The sequence below is a fragment of the Mytilus edulis genome, chromosome 3 (assembly GCF_963676685.1).
Source record: "Mytilus edulis chromosome 3, xbMytEdul2.2, whole genome shotgun sequence".
Taxonomy (NCBI): domain Eukaryota; kingdom Metazoa; phylum Mollusca; class Bivalvia; order Mytilida; family Mytilidae; genus Mytilus; species Mytilus edulis.
The window spans coordinates 99,008,489-99,033,930 of NC_092346.1; the positions used below are offsets into that span (position 1 = coordinate 99,008,489).

Consider the following 25,442-nt stretch of genomic DNA (forward strand, 5'->3'; position numbering starts at 1 on the left):
TGTTTATAACATATTTATATATCGCATTTGGCTTTCTAAAAGTAAGTACCTTTCAAAGGTAGAAACAAACAACATTCTTTCTAAATTTAAGTCACGTTGGTAGATGTATAAAAGAACTGTCTTTCTCAGACAGTTCAGATTGTAACTTGATCAGTAATAAAGAAACGTTTACCAGTTCAGCCATTGTTTGCCGTTATCGTGTGCCTTGTCTGATTTGTTGGGTTGCTGACTAACTTGACTTTTCGAGAGTCTAACAACGATGGAAACACGAATGCAAAACGATGTTCAAAGATGCATTCCCGGTGACATTACGATGTTGAGGATGGTGAAAAATTTAGAACCCTTCCCGAAGTTGTCCCCGAAGGCTAGAAAAAGTGGCCGATGGTTCTACGATGGTTAAAGATGGCACTACGAATAGCCCGATCTGTATACGATCAGTCCCGATTTTGAAAATTTCCATAATCGTGTTGCCATCGGCGTAAAAATCGGGACAGTGTGACGCGGGCATTAGAAAATGTTATATGCAAATGTAAATCTAGATGGCGAATATCATTTAAACAATACCTTTTTTGGAAGAAAAAAATGCGAATACAAGATTCTATAATCTAGATTTAAAGCAACCAACGCGCTTTTCTGGTTTTGCCTTCATCAGGAACGTAGAAATGTTTGATTAGTATTGCGCAAGGTGTTTCATTCTAGATGACAACGATGTGTTGGTTTGGTCTTCAGACGTGCGGCGTTTTCGACTTACGATTTTAGTTGGTTCTCCTTTGCTTTTGTTTGACATTTGCAAATGTAGTGATAACATCTTTATGAAAATAAAAAAAATAAACATAGAGTAAATTTATGTTATAAGATGAATATAACATACCAGTAAATCCACTTTCACAATCGCAAGCACAAATGTCTGTATTCCACGTACCATTCTCACATGTTCCTGAACATGAGTCAACTGTTAATAATAAGTATGCGTATTAATTTTGTGTGCATGCATAGTTTAAAGGACAACTTTGATCTTAAAATAAATTCGGAATTGAAAAACAATTGGTTGTACTTGCATAAAACATCTTGATAATTTCATTTGTACATAAAAATAAAAAAAACATAAAAACAAAATCGTTATTACTTTTATGTTATAATCGCATCAACCGTTTTATATTCATTATATAATCATTTTAACCTGTTTCTGAACAATAAAATCCAATAATAGTATTGCACTTTCCTCAGTATAAACTAAAATAAAAAAAAAAACATAAATGATATATTTCGATATTTTTGGCCCTTTATTCTTTTCGGTTTTTTTCATACACTTTGAATTCGAAAATCAGTGAGGTTGAGTTTATTGTAATGGAACAGAACAAACGAGATCAAATCAATACTTTCATACTCATTTAGACAACCATGCAATGCTCATACTGCGGTGCATTCCTCCTATCACAAAATCTGATAAATGACTAATCGCACAACCTAAATATCCATTCTTTTCTAAGGGTTTGTTACCACAGATATGCTTAAAAATATAAGAGAACAAAATTGATGTCATTGAAATTTGATAATATGACCAATTTTGATTGCTGATTTTTGCCATTGCAAGTTTGCGTTCCCATCCTGAAATAACTAATCTTACAAATGTATATGAATATCATTACAATGTAACTATTGTTTTTATTTCTAAAAGAGTAACTGTCGTATCTTATGAACGTACAACTCTACATTTCATGTTATACAGATTGATTGTAGTAGAAAGTGTGGCCAAGGTTGAAGTAAAAAGTACAAGTCACAAAATTACTTAACTCCGAGGAAACCATTATAGGTCAAAGGACGGTATTCAAATGGGGTCTTGGCCCACTCCGAACAGCAAGCTTTAAAGGGCCAAAATAATGGCTAGTGTACAATTATTCAAACGAGAAAATCTACGATCTAATCATATGAAAAATGAGAAACGAGAACCATTTATAAACCCCATGAACAAATGACTTCTGACATAGGACAGAAGCAAATAATTAAAGCTGGTTTAAACGTTTGAAGACCCCTTTGAATAAGTACAAAACTTCACCTCAATCTAAAACAATAATGTAACATGACAACATAGAAAAACGCATTATAAAATATCAATTCAAGTGGCTTTATTAAAAGACATAAACACAAGTGAAAAAACACTGAACGAATAAAGTTTATCTATGTAAATTCAATATTCATATGCATAGGGATATATATGCTATTAATGTAGTCTTGTAGAAATGATTAATAAGTGAAATAACAGCATATAAACATTGTTTTAAGAATTTTACTATTTCCTTTTTTCTGTTATCAAATTATAACTTTATATAAATAAGTACAAATTCATACAAAGATATATCATTGGATGATTTATTCCTCAGCCTAATTAAACAATTTGATTGGCATCCTTGTTATTTATTACCCCAACCATTTTTGCAAAAAAATACAACCTATAGTCTAAGTAGCTACATGTATTTTAGCACTGAGGGGAATGCCGCATTTTTGTAGAATGTCAGTTCTTACAAGTTGGAATGGGGAGTTAAGAGTAGGGTATTGAGATCATTCCCCATTCATTTGTTACGTTGTACATAAATACGAAATACATAGATTTCTGCTTACATATAAACCATTGCATTAAACCCACAGGAATAACAACAGATCCCGCCATATTCATATATATCATTGGGTGATGTATTCCTCAGCCTAATTGAATATTAGTATGTTCATCTAGTCAATAAATTGGATTTTCATCCTTGTTATTTATTACCCCTACCATTTTTTTCATTTTGATAAGAAGAAACCAACTATGAGACACGACAAGACAAGCCAATTTATTTCAACTTAGGCACACGCATCGTGCTACAAGAAGATAACAATTATCCATTAACAATTACATATATACTTATGATAAGTAGCTATTCTACCAGTGAGGCAAATGCAACATTTTTGTAGAACGTAAGCTCTAACAAGGTGGGATGGGGAGTTTAGAGTAGAGTATTTAGTTTGTTCCACATTCATTTGTTACGTTTTACCAATACAAATATTTCTGCTTACACATCAACGATTGCATTAAATCAAAAACAATAACAGAAAACAGATCCACCTATATTTAAATTTATCGCTATTTTGTGCATTTTTCCTTTGATCTTTTTTTTGTGATAATTTTTCATATCATGCTACTCGCTTGAGATGGAAAATTGTCACTGGAAGCTAAGGAGGCACATGGCGTTGCTAATGAAATTGACATGAATTAAATAAATTATTCATAGGTAAAATAGCGATAAACAGATTATCATTGGTCATCGCAACTCGATTGCTTTTCTCGCTTTCGCCGTACCGGCTCAAGCGAGAAAATCAATCTCGTTGAGATGATCAACGATAGTCAATAAAAATCATTGGAATCACTACAAATAAAGTGCATAACTTTCGTTCGCTACCAGACATATCTAACTAATTTTTGCTGCTGTAGTATACATGATACATTTCTTGTAAAGGTGATAAAACACAGATTGCAGAAGTGGGTTAATGAGATAAAAATTATAAGTCATGGGAAGAAAAACTGATTTGTAATGACATCTTAACAAAATCAAAGGAAAATTTTCCCGCAAAAGTGGTTTTAAAAAAGCTGTACTGTTTAAATGTATTGCATTGTTAAACTATAATGAATATGTTATAACCCTCATCATGTCAATATACGGTATATAAACTAGATGCATTTCATTTTGAGTTAAACGGTTTTGGACTTGTTTGACTAATAAATGGATATCTGCAAGCCTAAACAATTTACAATGTCAAATTTCGTTCTTTCAGAAATTAAATTCTGCCCTTTATAATTGAAATCAAAGTAAAATCACAAAAATACTGAACTCCGAGGAAAATTCAAAACGGTAAGTTCCTAATCATTTGGCAAAATCATAGGATAAAACATTTCAAACGAATGGACAATTGTCATATTCCTGACTTGGTATAGGCGTTTTCAAATGTAAAAAATGGTGTATTGAACCTGGTTTTATAGTGCTAAACTTCTCACTTGTACGACAGTCGCATCAAATTAAATACTATTGATAATGATGCGTGAACAAAACAAACAGACACAATATGTAAAAATGTTACAAAAAAGGTAAAAAGTCTAATTCGGTAGGTAACATTCATGAAAAATGAACGGAATTGTAGTTACGACATAAGGAACATACCCGATATCATCTTTATATAAGATGTTCCATAGCGATCAATCAACTCGTGATGGCGTCCGAAAATAAGCGAAGTGATGATTTCAGCTTCCCAATGCTTCACTATTGGGAAACTGAAATCATCTGTTTTATCGAAAAGTTAAGTGAACCTAAATTTGTTGTAAATTGGCAATGAAATGAACACATCAACGTTTGAAACAATGTTTTATTTCCCCCTCAAATAACGAAATTCATACGGTAATGGTTATGATGTCCCTATATCTCAAATAATTTTGTTCACATTAGTTTTATCATTCTTTGGGTTTAGGTAAGGAATAAAATGCATAGATTTTTTTTTTAAACTGTTTTTAATGTATGCTTCTTGTTAGTTTCTGATCGAGATTGATTTCTTCTTATGTTTTTTGAAAGAAAGGAATTCCGATAAAACACAAAGCAAACTATACTTTGTAAACCGAACAGAAAACAACCTAATACGCCAAAAATTAGCACAAAATTAAACTTGTCAATTATGGTTGTTTTATCCGTAGATACGTCATTCATTTCTCGTGTTGTATGCAAGCTATTCAATAAGCCTGTAGTAAATGTGGAAGTAAGTTTTGCATTTGCAGGATTAAAAGTTGACTTCACACTGCCTTCAAACACCAATTTGGTTGTAATGACAGTCTGGTCGGAAATTGGTTTGATGGTTGTATCTCTAGACTGCTCAATATAAATAGAGGGTTTGGTTGTTCTCAATCTGGTTGCTGAATCCTTTTCTGTTGATATATAAGTTGTTTTGACATCTTGTTCTATCGATAGAAATTGTGTTGTTGATAATGGACCAGCTGCTGTATCTGTTGACTGTTCAATTGATGGTGTTGTTATTATCAATTTGGCTGTTGAATCATGACTTGTTGTTAAAAACGTTGCTTTTGAACCTTGTTCCGGGGATAAAGATGTTGTTGTTGACAATTGAGCAGTTGTTATATCTATAGACTGCCGACTTGAATCAGATGTTTTAGCAAATATCGATTTACTTGTCGATTTTTGGTTTAATGATAAAGTTGCTGTATCATTTGACGGTTCTGTTTCATCAGCAAATGGCGTTGTTATCATATCAGTTGATGCAACAGTGGACTGTTCACTGTTTGTATCTACAAATTAAATATATTTATTTATGATAATCTACAATAATAATATTAATAATAATAATACAGCGATTTAATCTTGAAATATCTTGCAGTTTTAATGTTGTCTGGTATAATAATTAAATCATGAACTGTATTGTAAACTATTCTTTTTCAGTGCCATTAATGAAGCCTTAAGAACATAAGTATTGGTTATTAATGTTATCATTAACTTGTTATTATTTTACACAAATTAAATTGAAAAGATGTCTATTTGTATATAAAATATCATACTTTAAGTTAGTGTGAACCAGACGAAGATCTGTTATGAAAATATTAAACAATTTGTAAGTTTAAGAAGAATAGTAACTTTCCATTTCTAAGTAGCAACATTCTAGCAGCACCTGCATACGGGGTATATATCTCCAAATTGATACGATATTCCCTAGCTTGCATTTCTTATCATGATTTTCTTGATAGAGGGTTGCTGCCCACAAGGAAGATATTAAACCAAGAGTTCCAAATGGTGAAGTTGAAATCATATCTTAATAAATTTTACGGACTTCATCACGAGTTGGTTGACCGTTATGGAATAACCGTTTCACAAATGATATCGAATATGTTTCTTACGTCGTAACTTCAATCTCCTTCCCTTTCATGAATGTGACCTACCGAATTAGACGATTTACCGGATTTGTTATAACATAAGCAACACGACGGGTGACACATGTTGATCAGGATTTGCGTATCCTTCCGGAGAACCTGAGATCACCCCTAGTTTTTGGTGGGGTTCGTGTTGCTTATTCTTTAGTTTTCTATGTTGTGTAATGTGTTCTATTGTTTGTCTGTTTGTCTTCTTATATTTTTAGCAACGAGTTGTCAGTTTATTTTCGATTTATAAGTTTAACTGTCCCTCTGGTAACTTTCGTCCCTCTTTTATCAATGAGTTTTGTTTATTATGAATAATATGCATTGTTTATATATATAATGGTCGCTATGAGAATATGATCAATTTGCATTTGTTAAATTTAAAATTGCTTAAAACGGTTTAGTTAGTAAAGCTTTATGCATATTAGGGGTATGGAACTGTCCGGCATATTTATCTATTGAATTATTGTACGTAGTTACCTTAGTTACCTTGTGTCTTTGCTTTGTCCTTGTGAAAACGACATCTTAATATGAAGTTGAACTATAATTCTTCCTATTATTATACTGCAGCAATGTTCGTTGTCAATTGGTTAACAGCAAAGCATAAATGCAGCGTAAGAATTGCACCAATAGTAAAACAAAAAATATCTGCTTGATAATCACGTTTATAGTGCTTTCGAATGTATATTGGAAGCGGATTTCTCTCTCTCTCTCTCTCTCTCTCTCTCTCTCTCTCTCTCTCATAAAATTTGCAAAAGGCAAGTCAACTGTGTATAAAAGTAGGTTGCGTGATAACGTAATAAATACCAATACTTGGGTATGCATTCCATTTCATTTTAACTCTTGTGGATTGTTTACTAACTGTCAGTATTACCACATCTACTTCTCTTTGTATTTTCCAGTTAAACAAATAAATTTAATCAGTATGTTATAATATGGACAAGCATACGATAAAGCAACTTTAAAGAGTACTTTACTTATAGAGGGATTTATATCATAAAGCAGTTGTAAGCCTAATATACTAATAGAAGGATATATATCAGTAAGCGATAGTACGAGTAATATAATAATAGTAGAATAATTATCAATAATCTATCGAATTATCAAAACTTACTGTCGATTGGCACAGAATAAATATATTTCATTCCAGTATTACTGTTTGATCCAATACTGTACACCTGCAAATACAGAAAAAGTGGTTACTTGTAATAAAGGTTTTAGACGTATGGTAGACTTATAATTTGAATATACTGATGGAAGGACGGACCTATACATTTCATATTTGCTCTGAAATATTAACGATCATAATATAATTGGGGACATTGCATTAGATTTCTCGCTGCATAACACACTATGTAAATCTACTGTATAAATAAACTTATCATAAATACCAGGATTAAAATTTTATATTTACGCCAGACGCGCGTTTCGTCTACAAAAGACTCATCAGTGACGCTCGAATCAAAAGTTTTAAAGGCCAAATAAGTAAGTAAGTAAGTAAGTAAAGAGTTTATTATAGTGTCAGGATCCCATATACATCACAATATACAATAAAAAAAATCTTTAAAACCATATTAGATCGCTGCCTTTAAGACATATGAGACACTTTCATCCTTTTCAAACTAAAAAATATATACTATAATGTAAAAGAAATATTCAAATGATAAAACTTTTCATGATATTAAAAATGCTGAAAACACCTTTAAGTTCATTTATACAATTAATACAAATTTAAATTTACAAATTTATCTTCCTTCGTTTAAACATAAGATGCAATGTCTTGGCTAATAAAACTTGAGCATGATCACAGTTCATAATAAAATCATTGTTTTTCATAATTTTAATAATAAGTAGGAAGTTGGAGAGCACTGAGGACCAAAAATTCCTATATGTTTTGCTAAGGTAATCTATTCATGTGGTAGAAAAGACTTAGTAAATCAAAAATTTAAAATTTGATTAACAGTTAATTTATAACATATCAATGATAACTCAAGTCAACACAGAAGTGCTGACTACTGGGCTGGTTATACCCTCGGTGAAATAAATCTCCACCAGCAGTGGAATCGACCCAGTGGTTACAAATAAACTCATCATAGATACCAGGAATAAAAAAATTATATTTACGCCAGACGCGCGTTTCGTCTACAAAAGACTCACCAGTGACGCTCGAATCAAGAAACTGTCAAAGGCCAAATAAGTATGAAGTTGAAAAGCATTGAGGACCAAAAATTCCTAAAAGTTTTGCCAAATACAGCTAAGGTAATCTATTCATGTGGTAGAAAAGACTTAGTAATTCAAAAATTTTAAATTTGATTAACAGTTAATTTATAATTATAGACATATCAATGATAACTCAATTCAACACAAAAGTGCTGACTACTGGGCTAATGATACCCTCGGTGAAATAAATCTCCACCAGCAGTGGCATCGACCCAGTGGTTATAAATAAACTCATCATAGATACCAGGATTAAAATTTTATATTTACGCCAGACGCGCTCACAATATATCTCTATTTCAAATCATATCAGTTATACACTGATATAACAAAATCTTTTTTTTACCCCGTTAGATAATTTCTGCATGAAAGAAGAAAAGCCAGTAATCCTTGTAAAGTGTATTTTGTATAAGTCAATTGTTTGAATGAATCTAGTATGTATGTGTTGCATGGTGTATTATTTTCAGAAGTTTAAGAACAATTGCATGTTTGCTTCATATATAATAACCTTAGGTCGGGCTCCATATGTAGCGCATATCTTCTCGTTTATGCAAGTACAAATCCGTTGATTAATTTGAGTAATCTTATTCGTCAAGTCTTTCTCCTTAATAACTTGGTCTTAAAGCTTTCACTTTTTTTTAATTTACCTTTGCATTTTTGTTGATACTTTATTCCGGAAATTTGTCACCCTTTTCACTCATTGTTCATGCTTTCATATGTGGCGGCACAATAATTTCCGGCAATTAAAATATCAGTTTGAAAATAAAGAATATGATATTTAAGGTACAAATATGTGTGTGCGAAGGTGGCGCAGCTATAATTATGTCCGAAAAGAATTATAAATGTACAAATTATGAAAAACAGTCTGTTTAAAAGAAATAAATAATAAATCTTAAACAATAACGTAAATTTGGATTGATATTTGTTAAGCAATATAATATTGTTGCGCATAATTTGTTGAATAGATATTTTTTTTATTGATAAATGAGGTCTCGATTTCTATCATTTCTTGTGTTACTTAAATGTAACTGGTCTTCGTTTGTTCAAAGTTTGCCTTCTCCTTTCTTCTTTGCAGTTAGAATATTATGAAAACAAACTTGAACCTTTTCGCAGTACCAAACTATATGTGCTACATGTGAACTGACTGTTAACAGCAAATCCAATACTTACAATAAATAAAAATAAAAATCAAACACCAGTGCAGTTATAAAGATTGTGTCTGTTTTGTTTCAGTAAAGTGTAACTTGCCAAGATAATTACTGAGTATGAATGTAAGACTTTGTTCAGACATTGTTGAATTATGGAAACTTTCACACAATATATGTATAACTGTTACAAACCTTCACAATCACAGGCTCTGTCAAAGGTCCTTTGGCATGCATTATCGCAACAAAAGCATCATTATGCCATAAAGTTCCGCCAAAACTGACCGGACTATTACCAGTTTGAAATATTCTGCTCTCGGCTAAGTGACTGGTTATTATTGGATGTCCCTCTTTATTATATATTTCTGAAATATTTGAACGATACACTACTCTTTCATAATTTGTTATCGCCAACACTTTCAAGAAGAAATCCAGATTTCAACAAAATCGTACGTAATAGAATGATATTTCTAATTTAAAAAGGTTGACTTCATACAGGAACTTCTTATAAAGAAAGATAAGAAATTAGCAATATCCTTTAACTTTACGTTCCGTTATATAGAAAATGTTCTATCACTAAATAATACAAAATTTGATGACTATGTTGAACGAATCTATACCTTCGAACAAGAGATAAAGTATGCTACATATACAGCTAAGTCTGCCTCATATCTTGACGTACATCTAGAATTGATAATGAGGGTCGGTTGAAAACAAAACTTTAAGACAAAAGAGATGATTTCAGCTTTCCAATGGTGAACTTTCCATTTCTATGTAGCAAGATTTCAGCAGCGTATTTCCTATCATGATTTCCTTGATAGCGGTTTGCTACTCACAAGGAAGCTTTTAAACCAAGAGTTCCAAATGGTGAAGTTGAAATCATCCCTTCGTAAATTTAACGGACGCCATCACGAGTTGGTGGACAGTTATGGAATAACCGTTTCACAGATGATATCGGATATGTGTCTTCTTATGTCGTAACTACAAAACCCTTCCCTTTTCACGAATGTGACCTACAGCATTCGACTATTTACCGGATTTGAAATTACATAAGCAACACGACTGGTGCCAAATATGGAGCAGGATCTGTTTACCCTTCCGGTGAACCTGATATCACCCCCATTTTTTGGTGGGGTTCGTGTTGCTTTGTCTTTAGTTTTCTATGTTGTGTATTCTGTACTATTAGTTGTCTGTTGGTCTTTTTATTTTTAGCCATGGCGTTGTCAGTTTATTTTCTTTATATAAGTTTGACTCGCCCTGTGGTATCTTTCGTCCCTCTTTTATCATGTTGTCAGATTTCATAGATATAGGAAGATGTGGTGTGATTGCCAATGTATAAAAGTAGTAAACCATTATAGATCAAGGTATGGTCTCCAACTCGGAGCATTGGCTCACACTACACTGCAATCTAGAAATAGCCCTCAAAAGTTACAATTGTCACTGATGAGTCTTTTGTAGACGAAACACGCGTCTGGCGTATATATAAAATTTAGTCCTGGTGTCTATGATGAGTTTATTGTAAACCATTCAAACAGGAGAACCAATGGTATAATGTATTAATAAACAGCTGTGCAGGAGCGCCTGATACACCGGTCGTCTTGTGTGTGCATTTTTATGCAATCATCATAAATAAGTTCTGAGATACGGCGTGACATGCGAAAACTACCATTTTTTTTTACAAAAACCTCAATAACTCTAAAATAAATCTTGAATCATCACCAAAAAGTAAACAAATCTTTATATGATTAAACTAAGAAATGTAAATAGTTTAAAGCAATAATCATTTCTCGTTTTTAAGATACAGTGCGACATGTAAAACCCCTTGTTTTACAAAAAGATCAATAACTCTAAAATAAAACTTTCAATCATCACTAAAAAATATACAGGTCTTAAGATTAATATAACTGAGAAGTGTGTAAAGTTTTGAGCAGTAATCATAAATAATTTTTGAGATACGGTGCGACATGTGAAAAAAACACACCTATTCTAGTATCAAAGTCCCGAAACTAAAAAAAAAAATAAAAACTGATTTTCACCAAAAGATTTACAGATCGTTTGACCATCATAAGAAACAACTGTATTAAGTATCAAGAAATTTGAATAAGTTGATCGTTTGTTTTAGATTTATGAGTTTGACTGTCCCTTTGGTATCTTTCCTCCCTCTTTTGATCTCAAGTTACGGTGCGACATGTGTTTGCCGAACAGGTGTACAGACAGACGGACAGATGTACGCTGGACATTTGTTTACTATAATACGTCCTGTCAAAATTTTTACGGGCGTATAAAAACTAGAAACGAGAAACACGTATGAACCACATCAACAAACGACAACTATTGAACATCAGAATCCTGACAGCGGGATTAAACGTTTTAATGGTACAAAACCTTCTCTTTTATCTGAAAAAATTCATGGTTGAATATTGTTTTCATGTTTTCATGTTTTTATAGCTCTCTATATAGTATGAGTTTTTCATTAATGTTAAAAAACCATACGGTGGTCTCTACATGTCTACATATCTGCTCTATGGTCGGGTTGTTGTCTCTTTGACATATTCCCCATGTCCCTTCTCAATTTGATGCTCGTCTTATATATTCTTCTGGATTTTGTACCATTAGCAATATAACTTAGCATTTTACATATGTTCATAACTGGGACAATGCCATTGTTTATTTAAAATATAATTGTGTGCAATTATTGGTACTATAAATCTCATTTGTGATTAAGATAATATTTTTTATTTCAAAGTGTCAATTTATCAAATTATGTTATTGTGTTAAACATGCACCGACACTCTAGATTTAATAGTTTTAAGGATCATTTGGTTTTATTCTCTTCTAAATTTTGTATATGTTTTTTTTAAAGATTTGGTTTTATCTTACCTTACTTGATAAAGCAAAACGTGATATGCAAAGGAGAGGTTTATTCTACGTTTAAATACATCTGTTTTAAGCTGATATCCCATGCATTTTCGGTGAGTATGTGAATACAGTTTTGTGAGGTGAAACATATTCAGTTAACAGAGTAGTCATTAAATCCTCAAATTCTGAATTGTATTTTTTGTTTGGTATTGACGTGTGTTAAATCGCCACTTCTAAATGAGAGGATGCAGTACACATCTTAATAACTGGACAATAAGCATCCTAAATCGTAAAAATCGTCGTTAGAAACACGTATATGATTTTGTTTGAATACATTTTTGGATGAAACGGATATATCATCCTTGCAGAAATACACAAAACATATATTGGAATAAGTTGTTACCTGTGTAATATTGTTTCATATCGTTCCATACAAATGACATTTCTATGTTATATGCACCAACTGGTATTTCTGTCCATTCGCGTTGTCCCCCTGTGAAAATACATTTATCTCAAATAACCACTTGATTATCAATGCGAACTGGTAATGAAAAATTCAGCTGGGATTAGAAATCTAAATGTGCATAGTGTCTTTATTGTTATAAACGTATACATTAATAATATATTCAATGAAAATATAAATATCTGAGTGGTAGAAAGGAGACAGGATAACGATGGATATATTAAACCAGGACGGTGTTAGAAGTAAAAATTATTGGTATAAACAATATCAATTCAATAAAAAAAAATTAACACCATTGGACGATTATTTGAAACAAACATATTAATAATCAAAAGGTATAATTGTAGTTTAAGTATCATGTCATGAAAAACAGCATTTCAAACTTATTTCACGGTTTGAATTTGAACTACAACAATAAATCTCAACGAACCGAAATGTAATATTTGTTTTAATCATGTGTATTGTTTCTAGAAAAAAAATTGTAAATGAAAGTTGTAAATCAAGATGTTGCCATGCTATATCTAATAAATGATGTTGTCAAACTAATGCTTCAAATACCTGTCATCGAAGATATGAGAATACTGTACTGAACATTAAAGATCTAACTTTTCATTTTACTTGATTCTGTGATGACTCATACATTGTTTAGTATTATTTTCCGTATGGTAGTTCAACCTTAAATTTTGTATTTTTTTCCTCTTGTCATTTATTTCAAAAACAATTGTTACTTCTTACACATACTGCTTCAAAATTTCGATTCTCTAATATCAAAAATGTTATCTTATCATAAAACAGCAAACAATTCATATATTGAAAATTTTTACACATCACAAATATCAATACTTACATAGAGGCACATCATCAGTAAAGTTTCCTTCTCGGATAATACATGTACTATTGTCACCATTACACACGCCACAACCATCAAATACACCATCATTCAGAGTATTGGCGCAGTCGAATCTCTAAAACAGTAACAATATCTTATTAAATAATTGTAATTCACATGTTTTTCAAAGATTATACAGACTTTTTATGCTTCAAATAATGAAATACTTGACCTGAGTAAAGTGTTATCTTGTCCAGTATTATATACAAAATTTCACATAACAATTAAGTTCATATAAATAACAAGAATGTGTTCCTAGTACAAGGATGTCTCATCCGTATTATCATTTTCTATGTTCAGTGAACCGTGAAAATGGGAAAAAAATCTAATTTGGCATAAAAATTAGAAAGATCCTATACTAAGTTTCAAGTTGATTGGACTTCAACTTCATCAAAAATTACCTTGACCAAAAACTTTAACCAAAAACTTTAATTGAAAAAAAAATAGGTTTACAATTTTAAAAAATGTGTGTGCATTTCATAAATATTTTCCGCTTGAGAATTTGACTAAAGTTCTTTTGAAACTCATTACACAAGGAGTTTGTGTAGTGTTGAATTTAAATGACCAAGAACGCGTTCATCAACCAGCTTTTTGTATAAAAGAGGGGCGAAAGTTACCAGAGAGACTTTCAAACTTATAGTTTGTCATGTCTAAAAAACACAAAAAGACATATAAAAGTACAGAAGACATAACATAGAAAACTAAAGACTAAATAATTCGAGCCAAACCAAAAACTGGGGGTGAAAGCAGATCCTGCTCCAAATGTGGCACCCGTCGTGTTGCTATTGGTATTACAACTAAGTTAATAATCTAATTCTATAGGTCATATTCGTAAAATGGGAAAGGATTGTAATTACGACATAAGGAACATATCCGAAATCATCTGTGAAATGGATATTCCATAACGGTCAACCAACTCGTGATGGCGTACGGAAAATTTTCGAAGGGATGATTTCAACATCACCATTTGGAACTGTTAGTTTAAAGCTTCCTTGTGAGTAGCAACCATCTATCAAAGAAATTATGACGAGAAATACAAGCCCGGGAATATCGTATCAATTTGAAAATATATGTTCTGTATGCAGGCGCTGTTGGAATGTTGCTACATTGAAATGGAAAATTCGCAATTTGGGAGTTAGAATCAACTGTTTTGTCGTCCTTTAAGTTTTCAACCGACCTTTATTTTCAATTTCTTGATGTAAGGCTAAGATATAAATCAGACTAAACTGTATATAGTGTATACTTTATTTCTAATTCTGTGGGATAGATGCGTTCCACTTAGTCAGCAAATCTTGAATTATTTAGTGAGAGAACATTACCTATAAGGCAGACATTAAAGCCAATTATTTATGGGATTGTCAGTGTTAAACAGGTGCATACATAATTTTCTACAAATTATAAAATAGGACAAACTATTCCTTTTTTTAAGGCGTTATGCATCTAGAATATACACACCGTCTGCTTCTATATATATCGCTAAGTATTCCATGCATTATTCATTGTTGAATATTGTTTCCTACCATTGTAATATTATCTGTCATTCTTCTACATGTAAAATTTGACTCTCCGAGTTATGATATGATTTGGTACCTTCTTTAAACTGTTGATTTTCGTAACTTCAACCTAACTTTATAATAAAAAAAACAATGTTGTTAGAATTACATTACCTGACAATAGCCCTCTAAACAAGCATGATAAAACCCTGGACGTCGGGAATATTGATTCGCATCAGCTGCATCTAAAGTTCCAGGACACGGTGTACCATTTTCTATCAATCCAAATCTTGTAAAAGAAGGTCTGGTATACCCCGGAGCCGAATCACAAAGAACTTCACATACACCATGGTCTGCAAAACATTTCTTAATGTAGAATTAAAAAAAGCAAAAAGGCGAGGTAAATTTGAAAAAAGATATCAATCTGGTAAACATAACCCAAAGACGAAAGACTTTTGGTAAACCTTATGTCTTCAAAAAAACTTTTAGCGTATAGTACAAAGAAATTACGCTGCAAACCGATTATAATTACAGATGTAGATAATTAAAGGTATTCCCAACTATTTTCATCTACCATACAAATCCCTAGAATACGGAAACACATTTCAAAGATATGAAAAGCATGAACAATGATCTTGTACATCCTTCATCACGGAAACTTGCCTCACACCGAAGACCCTCCTACAATAAGTTCTGTACACTACAAACAGTAAAAGTCTGAAATGGCCTATATCTGTACTAGACTGTACTGGTTTTTACTCAACCAGTCTGAATTGGTCTGAAATTTACTTGATAATACTCGATTGTAGTCTGAACCATACTTAACAGTCTGAATTTGTACTTGACCAGTTCTTAACCATTTAATACGAGTCTGAACCATGCTCGACCTAGTCTGAACCATACTCGAGATAGTCTGAACCGTACTCGACCTAGTCTAAACCATACTCGACCTAGTCTGAACCATACTCGACCAAGTCTTAACCAACCAAGACCTATTCTTTGTATCTATCAATTGAATTTTATCAATTTAGGAAATATTTTTAATAAAAATGATATTTGAACAACAACTTGCTATTAAAAATGTATTCAATATTATATTGAAATTAAAATTTCACAATAATCAATCATAATATAACTTCAACACAATGTTACATAATAATATATATCAACTTAAAATACAAATAAAACAAGCTGATCAAATAATCTAAAAAATAAATTGTGACTAATATTTTCAATATTTATATAAAATAGTATATAAAACAACTTAATAAATTAAAAAAAAATGAGACCTCAATTGTTTTGTTTTATTAAAACAAGAATTTAATATAATCATGATAGTAGAATTTCCACAGCGATCCTTGATAACCTTTTTATAAAAGGAAATGTGTTCCAAAGTAACAGTAAAAAATTATTTCAATTGATTTAAGTATTTTTTGTCAAATTAAAGACATGGCATTCATTAAGCACTTTAATATGGTCTAATTGCCTCAGTACATGTGTGTTTTACCTGTAGGTAAAAAGAAAGCCCTATTTTCTTAAATTCGTGTATTACTTATCTTGTATATTCGAAAGGCCTTGTTTTTTAAACAAGATGTTGCAATTTTGAATAAATGTTATTTAGAATTTAATACCTCTGACCAGTTTTGATCTTATTTATGAGTTTGACCCAAGCAGAGGTTATATTTTATATTTCACCACTTCTCAGAAAAACAATTTTATCTATTTATTTAATTTTATCCCTTTTTAATATAATTTATATATAATATATTATTTTTTTATCCTACATATAATAATAGATATATTTCTAATATAAGGTTAAACAATTTATAAATTTTGTTGGCTGTTGTTATATATGTCAGTTAAAAAGGTAGAGGTTTTTTGGTCTAGTATGGTTCAGACTGTTCGAGTATTGTTCAGACCTTTGGTTTTCACCACTTCTCAGAAAAACAATTTTATCTATTTATTTAATTTCATCCCTTTTTAATATAATTTATATATAATATATTATTTTTTATCCTAAATATAATAATAGATATACTTCTAATATAAGGTTAAACAATTTATAAATGTTGTTGGCTGTTGTTATATATGTCAGTTAAAAAAGTAGAGGTTTTTTGGTCTAGTATGGTTCAGACTGTTCGAGTATTGTTCAGACCTTTGGTTTAGTACGGTTTAGACTGGAAAAATAGGCCGAGTGCATATCAAGAATGGGTTAAGACTGTTTCAGACTCGTTGAGTAATAGTTCAGACTATTGTCAACGGCAAAAATATGGGTCAAGTACGATTCAGTACAGTCGAGTATGGTTCAGACTGGGGTCGAGTAATGTCAAGTAAAAGTCAGACCAATTCAGACTGGTCGAGTAAAGACAGTACAGTCAAGTACAGATATAAGCCATTTCAGACTTAAATGGTTTGTAGTGGTACATGACATTAGTATTGGAATAGCACACATCCCTAACATACAGTACAAACAAAACAATAAACACAGTTTTAAAGCTACTGAAACATGCTTGAAAATGAATACACCTTTCACATGCTCAATACTTAAATTTGACTTTATATTTCTAATCTTTTAATAATTATATTTATGGTTGATCTACAGTGGATAGTACAATTAGAAAACATAATCGGAGTGAATCGTATTATCTACATACTTAGTGATGAGTAAATAGTTCCTGAAGCTGTATATTCAGTTCCATTAATGATGTTGTTATCAATTAGTCTTTGACAAGTCTCTGATGCTCTTTGTATTATAAGATTAGAATCAATGGTATTGTCCCCAACACACGGCTGTAAAAAAAATCATGAAAAGCATAAAGACAAAGAGTGGAGAGAAAGTTAGTGATAGTCATTGGTACAATTGCACTGCTGGGAAACCTATTGCAACATACAATGCACATTATTTTCTATTTATAATTACTGACAACTCTAATTCAGAGGAATGCAACCTAAAACATAAATAGTCCAATATTTTGTCTTCATTCTACTTTGAAACAGACAGATTTTTTTCAGAACAACTAGTATATGGTATAAACACTTCAAAAAACAAAACAAAAGTTGTTTGTATGATGTGTTGAGATCTAGCCGTTTTCAGTTTTTTGTCAGTAATTTGCAGACTTTCGTTTGTAATTTTATTGTTTTTCTGTGATTGTATTGTTGGTCTTCTACATTTGAAACATTTATAGTGTGTTTGGTATATTCTATGTCTCTTTTTAAGTGATACTAAGTATTTAAAGCCAATAATTACCGTAAGACTACAACCTTGTGCTTCGTATTCATCGCCATCGCAGGAAGCATTGTTCTTTGGCCTAAAATTTAATTTAAAAAGAATTACATATTTTCACTAATTAGTATAGTATAAGTTGAGATGTTCAAAACATAGCTATATGATCTGATTTCCCACACGTCGTTCTCTGATTTGTAATAATACTAATCGAGTTAAAATGATATCATGTTAAGTTGCATGTCCAATTTCAGAAACCTTGTCCACCTTACACCTTTGAAATCATACCAAATCTCTATAGTTGCATTTGCAAAATTTAATAAAAGACTAATAGCTTTTCAGATATTTAAGAATTTAATACTGAGTTCGAGAAATCTAGAATCTCTGTTGAATTTTCCAGCATCCTTTCTATAATAACCATTACATGCTCAAATTAAAGTTACGAATGTCTGTCTACTAATTAAAAACATGAAGTTGATACATGTTCAGCAGACAACATTGTAATATAATCATAACTATTATAAAACAAATAACTGTTCCAACAAAGAAACACAATATTGAAGAAAAAAAAGACAAGAACTTAAATTGACCATATCACAATAACAGAAGTATTAGTATCGATCCACGCCATTCATATATACTGACGGACTTTAAAAAAGTAAATCATATTTTTTTTCATCAAATCATGACTTATATCTATTTCATTGCTTACCATGCTTCCCGATCTCCTTTTTGAATAGAAAATTCAATACCTGAATTTCCTCAGACACTCAAACATCACGACATATTGATGTCGCACGATTTTCTTGACGCGAAAAAAGTTCATGCCTTTTGAAGATTTTTTTTCTTCGTTAAATATTCTCCTGAATCTATTACCAAGTTTTAATCAGTAACAGTTTGTTATTTTCTTTTTTGTAACGACTGAGAAATGAAAATTGAAATTGAGTCATTGAAAATTTATGAACAGAATTTAGTGCAAATTCTTTTGAAAACAATTTCGAGCTATAAAATTACTTTTAAGTTCCTGAAACTTCTGAGCAGGTAGTCATATCTAGTAAATGACTATCTATATGGAACCGGTCAATCTGTAGGTCAACGTTACGTTATTTCTATCAAATTTGACAACGTCATTTGCAACACAGTTTAACAGCTACAACGTTAGTTTTGTTTCCTAATTCGTTGGATGTCATGACAGGCAAATTTACTTCAGCAATGTTTCTCGTATGCTGAAATGCCACATTATCCACTTTAGTTTGTTTCTCCAAAAATTTCATATTTTACCCGACTTAACTACCCTTGACTTCTATACAGGTAACTATTAATTATATCTAACATATGAGTCATTTTCCAAACCACAAATGATAGTTAACGTTTTTAAAAACACTTAGTAATCACTATTTTAAAAAATATATACCAAAACAAACCTACGTTGGATTATTACATATTCTTCGTCTGTAAAGCATTCCTCGTCCACATGTCCGAGAACAGGTTGTCCAGGTTCCCCAATCTGACCACCCTCCAGCACGTACTTCAGGATTATTCATTTGAGCTGCAGACCAATCAACACACGCACCACCAAAGCAGATCTAAATAATGATAAAATTGAATGTGCCACAATTTTTGCATATAACATGTGTTTAAGTTGAATAAGAACTACACTTCCAGAAATACAAAATATATAGCTAACACCACCAAAGCATTTGAGATTACAAGGTGAAGTGAACTAAATTTGATACAAATAGCATTTGTAAATAAAGCTTGAGAAGGGAAAAGCTAAAAAGAGAACCCCAAATACGTAATCATACCTTTTGGTAGAGATGAAAGTTGATTATATGCACCACTTGAATCAATTGAAAATAACGAGAGTTGGTATACTAATATAACATATTCAATTTAGTTTTGTTATACACTAGAACTGGAATTTTACACAATCTATGATCCCTAACAATATTATTATTTTATATTCACCTTTTGATCTTCACAGTAGAGACCGGGAATAGAATCAGACTGCTTGAACATCTGACCATGTGTAATTCCAACATTATGATCGACACAGCTATACAGGTTACAAGCAGGATTCTGTCGACAGACAAAGCTTAATGAAGGCTATATTTGTAGTCACATACACATTATAGCTCAGGCTTTTTATGATTTTGCCTTGTTTGTCGATTTTGAAAAAAAATGACATACTTTTGCAACCGTGATATAATTAAATGTTATGGAAAAGAACCAACAAAAAAAGAGCGGGTTCGTAATTTGATAAAATTAAAATAATGTGATATAAGTTATTACTGAAGTGATTAAAAGTTGGTTGATCGTTATGAGTAATTTGTGTCACCGGTGAGATGATGATAACAAAATTCCATCCTTTTTTGTTCAACAGTGACATCACTGAATTGTAGTACATTCTGGATGTCACATGTGGAGCTCAATACCCATTATAACAACCATTGCATTCTGCAGTAATGTTTAGTATTGTTTATTTTGTAGTGTTTTATTGACTATGTTTTTTTCTTTTTTATTCTGCCATGGCGCTGTCAGTTTATTTTCTTCTTATGAGAGTACAAATACTGTGCCGTAACTGACCAAACACTTTGCTCACCACAACATCCGGATATTCACGATATCTAAATCCACTACCATATAACTGTTCACATATTTCATCAGCTGTCTTTAACTGACCTGGTAATATAGATATAGTACGAGTATAAGTATAATGAAATGATTTGTATAATAACCATTTCAATCCGAACGGGTGTAACTGTATAACTTATCAAAAGATATCATTTTAAATTTCAAAACTCAATTATATGTCGAAATCACAAAAACATGTCCTCATTAAAGTCTACGTGAATGATCATACCTTTGTTTTAGTAAACATACAACTATGTGTCTATTTTGAGCTTTAAATATCAAGAGTCGATAGAAAAGAAATAGAAAAACCAAAAAGAAAACAGTTCACAAAAAAACTAAATGAAAATACAAAATGGAACAATAGGAACTAATAAAAGAAACCGTGGGTTAATACTGATGTCAAAATTAAAATCCAATTACAACTTTTTAGTCATGCTTGTGAGAAGGTATGAATATATCCACGTAAAGCTTTTTATAGGGGGAATAAATCGGACCAAAAAGGTAAACAAAACACTACATCCAAAAAAATAGGATTGAGAAAAATGAACCCAATCAAAAGCATTGTTGCCATCATACACCGTTGATACTGAATAAAGATATTATCATTTGTTTGTAAAAAATCAGCAATGAATAAATGGATACTAAATCACTATATCTATATTGATGAACATTCAAATACAAAATTCCGATGTCACTATAGATACTGACTTATAGGTCATGGAAAATTGACCCAATTTACCGTATGTGGACATTGCCGTCACCCCTTTTTATCAAAAAGACTTTCATTGAAATGTGTTCACCTGGAAGTTCTGGCACTAACGTTAATCCAAGTAAAGATACAGGAGTAACCTCATTATCAGCAATATTGTCTGTCCATAGACATCCATGATTTCCAGTTCTGTGAACAAAATTAAGTGTACGTTACAAATCAAGTTTCACAGCAACATGTTAAAAAGGAGCAGCTAGTGGCAACTGAACAACAAAACTTGTGCGTTTGACTAACCCACCACGAAGTTTCGAAAACAATAAATGCAGATCATTTCTACATGATAAAATTTCTGTACGAAGTCAGGAATATTACAGTCGTTATCCATTAGCTTGATAATTTTGCTATTTGACTAGGGACTTCACTTATTGAATTTCCTTGAGTTGAATTTTACTTTTTTTTAATAACAAACATGTACAAAAGTTTCTGTCTACTGAAGGTTAAGGCTATCTGTGGTACAAATCTTTAATTGATTTTTAGTAGAACACATTATTCACATGGCATATATGCCATGGAATTATCCTATTAACAACATGTTCTGTTTTAGAGCAAAATTCCGTTTTCTGTTTCTTCCATTCATATTTCATATTTCGTGAATACACCAAAGGGTTTAGGACAAACTGTTTCTCATTCTTGACCACTAATGATGTATGTATTCAGCAATTAAGGAGTTTCGTTTGTACCTTATGCGTCGTCATACTATATGAACTAACATTGTAAGCTTAAATACCTTGAAAACATGTAGCACGACACGTCATTTGAAAATTTTAAATGAGTTTTCTGTAAAATGTAAGCTAAAAAAGCTCAGATTTTCTGATATTGATATGCACAAAGAATGTGTCATTTGTATAGAAAAGAAATTGTTTTAAACTATTTTCTTTAAAATCTATCGAGGTGCGACGAATATTTTCTAATTCATTACTTATTGTTCTCCAAGAATGGATTTAGTTTTAAATATGTTTAAAATATATTTATGAAACTAAGCATGATAACCTTTTATCATACTATAGTGTACTATGTTGTCTTACTGTAACATAGTGTTCATATCATTACAGCTGCATGTACTCCATCCAACGCCAGCACCACCCATAATACCAACGTCCGGAGATAAACAATTTCTGTCAGCGTCATGCAGCATACCCATGCTGTAAATAATGACATAAGCTGTAATGATTATTAATAAACATTTATAAAATAACGAAACAATAATGACTTTACTGATGTGAAATGTTAGTTATGAAACTTGCAATGTATATTGTTTACAATACTACAGAATCACAAATAACTTGACACCTAAATAATATGTATGAATTATATATATATATATATCGTTATATAACTAAACTACTAAGACGTTACCAAAGTGCATAAAAATAACATACTTGTGGCCTATTTCATGTACAACAGTTCCATATGATGTAATACCATCTGCAGAAACACCACATCTGTACCTAGCATTGCATACTTGACTTTGGTAAGCTAATCCTCCTAATTCTGGACTAGGTATGCTATAAATATAAAAAAAAAAACTAATTCAGCAGCACAATCTGAATCTAAAAACCTGTGGTATGATTGCCAATCAGACAACTTTCCACTAGAGACCAAATGATATAGAGGTTAACATTTTTCAAAAAGACTTCTAGAATTATCAGACGGTTTCACCGTATTCTCAATCTTGGGGAAGGGAGTGAAATAGCGTGAGTGATTAGTATATGTCACGGCACAGAAAGTTAAATTGGACTTTTTGATTGTTTAAGTCTCATTTTTATTTGAATTTGTGAACGGTGAATCTACTTCACTGCCATATACATATTCTGAAGTTTATGTTTATATATTAGAAAGTTAAGATCCATAGATATGTTCTAAAAAAATAATTCAAAGCAGCTGATGATTTACATACATTTATTAAGGAATGCAACAGTGAAGAAAAAGATATTTAAAACATAGGAGTAAAAGTTTCAAAACTGTTTGCAAGGGAATAATGTGTATTGTTAGGATAGTTGTTTTAGAATATGTATACTGGGTGTTCAACTAGTTTACCAATCAAATTCCTTGCGTGTTGATTTTTAAAATCGGTATTTGGCTGTTTATCGTTGGTCAAAATGATTTAATTCTTACCCTGTGTGAACATGTACATGATCATAAGCTAGACCAGCTTCAGTTCCAGTACATATAGTGTTCAGAGGAACTGATAGAGCAGTAGAAGCATTGTACCAGGACTAAAATAGAACAATATTAACTTTAGAAAAGCTGTGTTATGAAAACTCGTTTATCATGCATATCAGTAATCTAGATGTAAGTTGGTGGTTGGCTTGAAAGATATATCATTGTTTTCAACCATTTAGAAAAGAGGGACGAAAGATACAAGAGGGAGAGAAAATAAACTGAAAACGCCATGGCTAAAAATAAAAAGACAAACAGACAAATAATAGTACAGAAGACACAACATAGAAAACTAAAGACTGAGCAACACGAACCCCACCAAAAACTTAGGATTATCACAGGTGCTCCGGAAAGGTAAGCAGATCCTGCTTCACATGTGGCACCTGTCATGTTGCTTATGTTATTACAAATCCGGTAAATAGTGTAATTCGGTAGGTCACATTAGTGAAAATGGAAACTGTATTGTAGTTACAACATAAGGAACATATCCGATATCATCTGTGAAACGGTTATTTCATAACGGTCAACCAACTCGTGATGACGTCCGTAAAATTTATGAAGGGATGATTTTAACTGCACCATTTGGAACATTTAGAAATAAGTGTTCAATGACATACCATAGACAGTCTCTAGATTATTTTACACAAACTTTCTTGATTTGGAATGATTAGAAGCTGAATACATAGTTCGGACACTTGTTTAATGTTGATGATCATAAGTTTATTCATAATGTCTCTTTTTCATGTTTAATTTATTGCATTGTTATGTTGTTTCTCATTGTCGAAAACTCCATACGTTATTATATTTTTTTTATCGTTTTGTAATTTCGTATCAATTTAATTCTAAATGTATTACAAAGTAGAAAAAGAAGTATTATCACGAGGGTTGAAATATATTAAACCTACAAATCTGTATTCCCAGTGATTGTTTAATAGAAAATGTATAGTATGATACTGGAAAAACACAACAAATCTTTTTGTCCCTTTAACGGATTGTATTCTGTAGACATTCTAATCTTTTACGGATTGTATTTTATAGCGAATTGTAGATGTTATTTACAAACAAGGTGCTTATATCTTTTATTATTCATTAATAGATGTGAAAATTTTACATCAGATAACACGAGCAATGAAATGTAAAACTGTACACGCATATTATCTCACCGGGTTCGTGTCAAAAAACGTCAAAAGTTTTATTGATAGAGTTATGTTATAATTTAACACATCAGCACGACTCCATTCAAACTGTACCTACAAAGAAATGAAAAGAAAGACATCAGATAACAAAAAGGTATAACTGTAGCACAATTTTGTGGTGTTGTGTGCTTTGAGTACTGATTATAAATTCTTGTTATTAGAAAACACCTTGAATAAGCTAAAAGAAAAAACTTTTAACTATTGAAGTTTTTTATTCATATTTTGAAGCATTCTCTCATAAGTATATTTTCAGATTTTTGTGTTCTATTGTTTTTTTGTAAACTCTGCTACACAGAATTTCCTCCGCATGCTGTCTTATGAAGCTAGGTAAATGTTAGCTGGTTTCGTAGAATTATGCACGTCTTGTCTCTGGGAGGATACATGTTAGATTCATAGCTCGGAGAAATCAAGGACTTAAAAATATTATTTACTGATACGACGTGCCGGAGT

General features: G+C 31.5%; 1 protein-coding gene across 2 annotated transcripts in view; it reads right to left on the reverse strand.

The window, feature by feature from the left end:
- LOC139517927 (A disintegrin and metalloproteinase with thrombospondin motifs 16-like) overlaps positions 1-25,442 on the reverse strand; it is an 81,087-nt gene that overhangs the window by 8,800 nt on the left and 46,845 nt on the right. Inside the window, exons 8-23 of one of the 2 annotated variants that reach the window (XM_071309479.1) lie at positions 24,960-25,046; positions 23,752-23,852; positions 23,016-23,141; positions 22,662-22,778; positions 21,668-21,765; positions 20,836-20,915; positions 20,202-20,312; positions 19,662-19,819; positions 18,258-18,318; positions 17,665-17,800; positions 15,185-15,363; positions 13,476-13,593; positions 12,569-12,658; positions 9,502-9,671; positions 7,059-7,122; positions 872-952 (exon numbers count right to left, since the gene is read on the reverse strand). In XM_071309479.1, the coding sequence (XP_071165580.1) occupies positions 872-952; positions 7,059-7,122; positions 9,502-9,671; positions 12,569-12,658; positions 13,476-13,593; positions 15,185-15,363; positions 17,665-17,800; positions 18,258-18,318; positions 19,662-19,819; positions 20,202-20,312; positions 20,836-20,915; positions 21,668-21,765; positions 22,662-22,778; positions 23,016-23,141; positions 23,752-23,852; positions 24,960-25,046 (1,777 nt within the window). Of the gene's footprint in view, positions 1-871; positions 953-4,405; positions 5,324-7,058; positions 7,123-9,501; positions 9,672-12,568; positions 12,659-13,475; positions 13,594-15,184; positions 15,364-17,664; positions 17,801-18,257; positions 18,319-19,661; positions 19,820-20,201; positions 20,313-20,835; positions 20,916-21,667; positions 21,766-22,661; positions 22,779-23,015; positions 23,142-23,751; positions 23,853-24,959; positions 25,047-25,442 lie in introns of those variants that run through there. The other variant, XM_071309478.1, reaches the window with a different exon arrangement.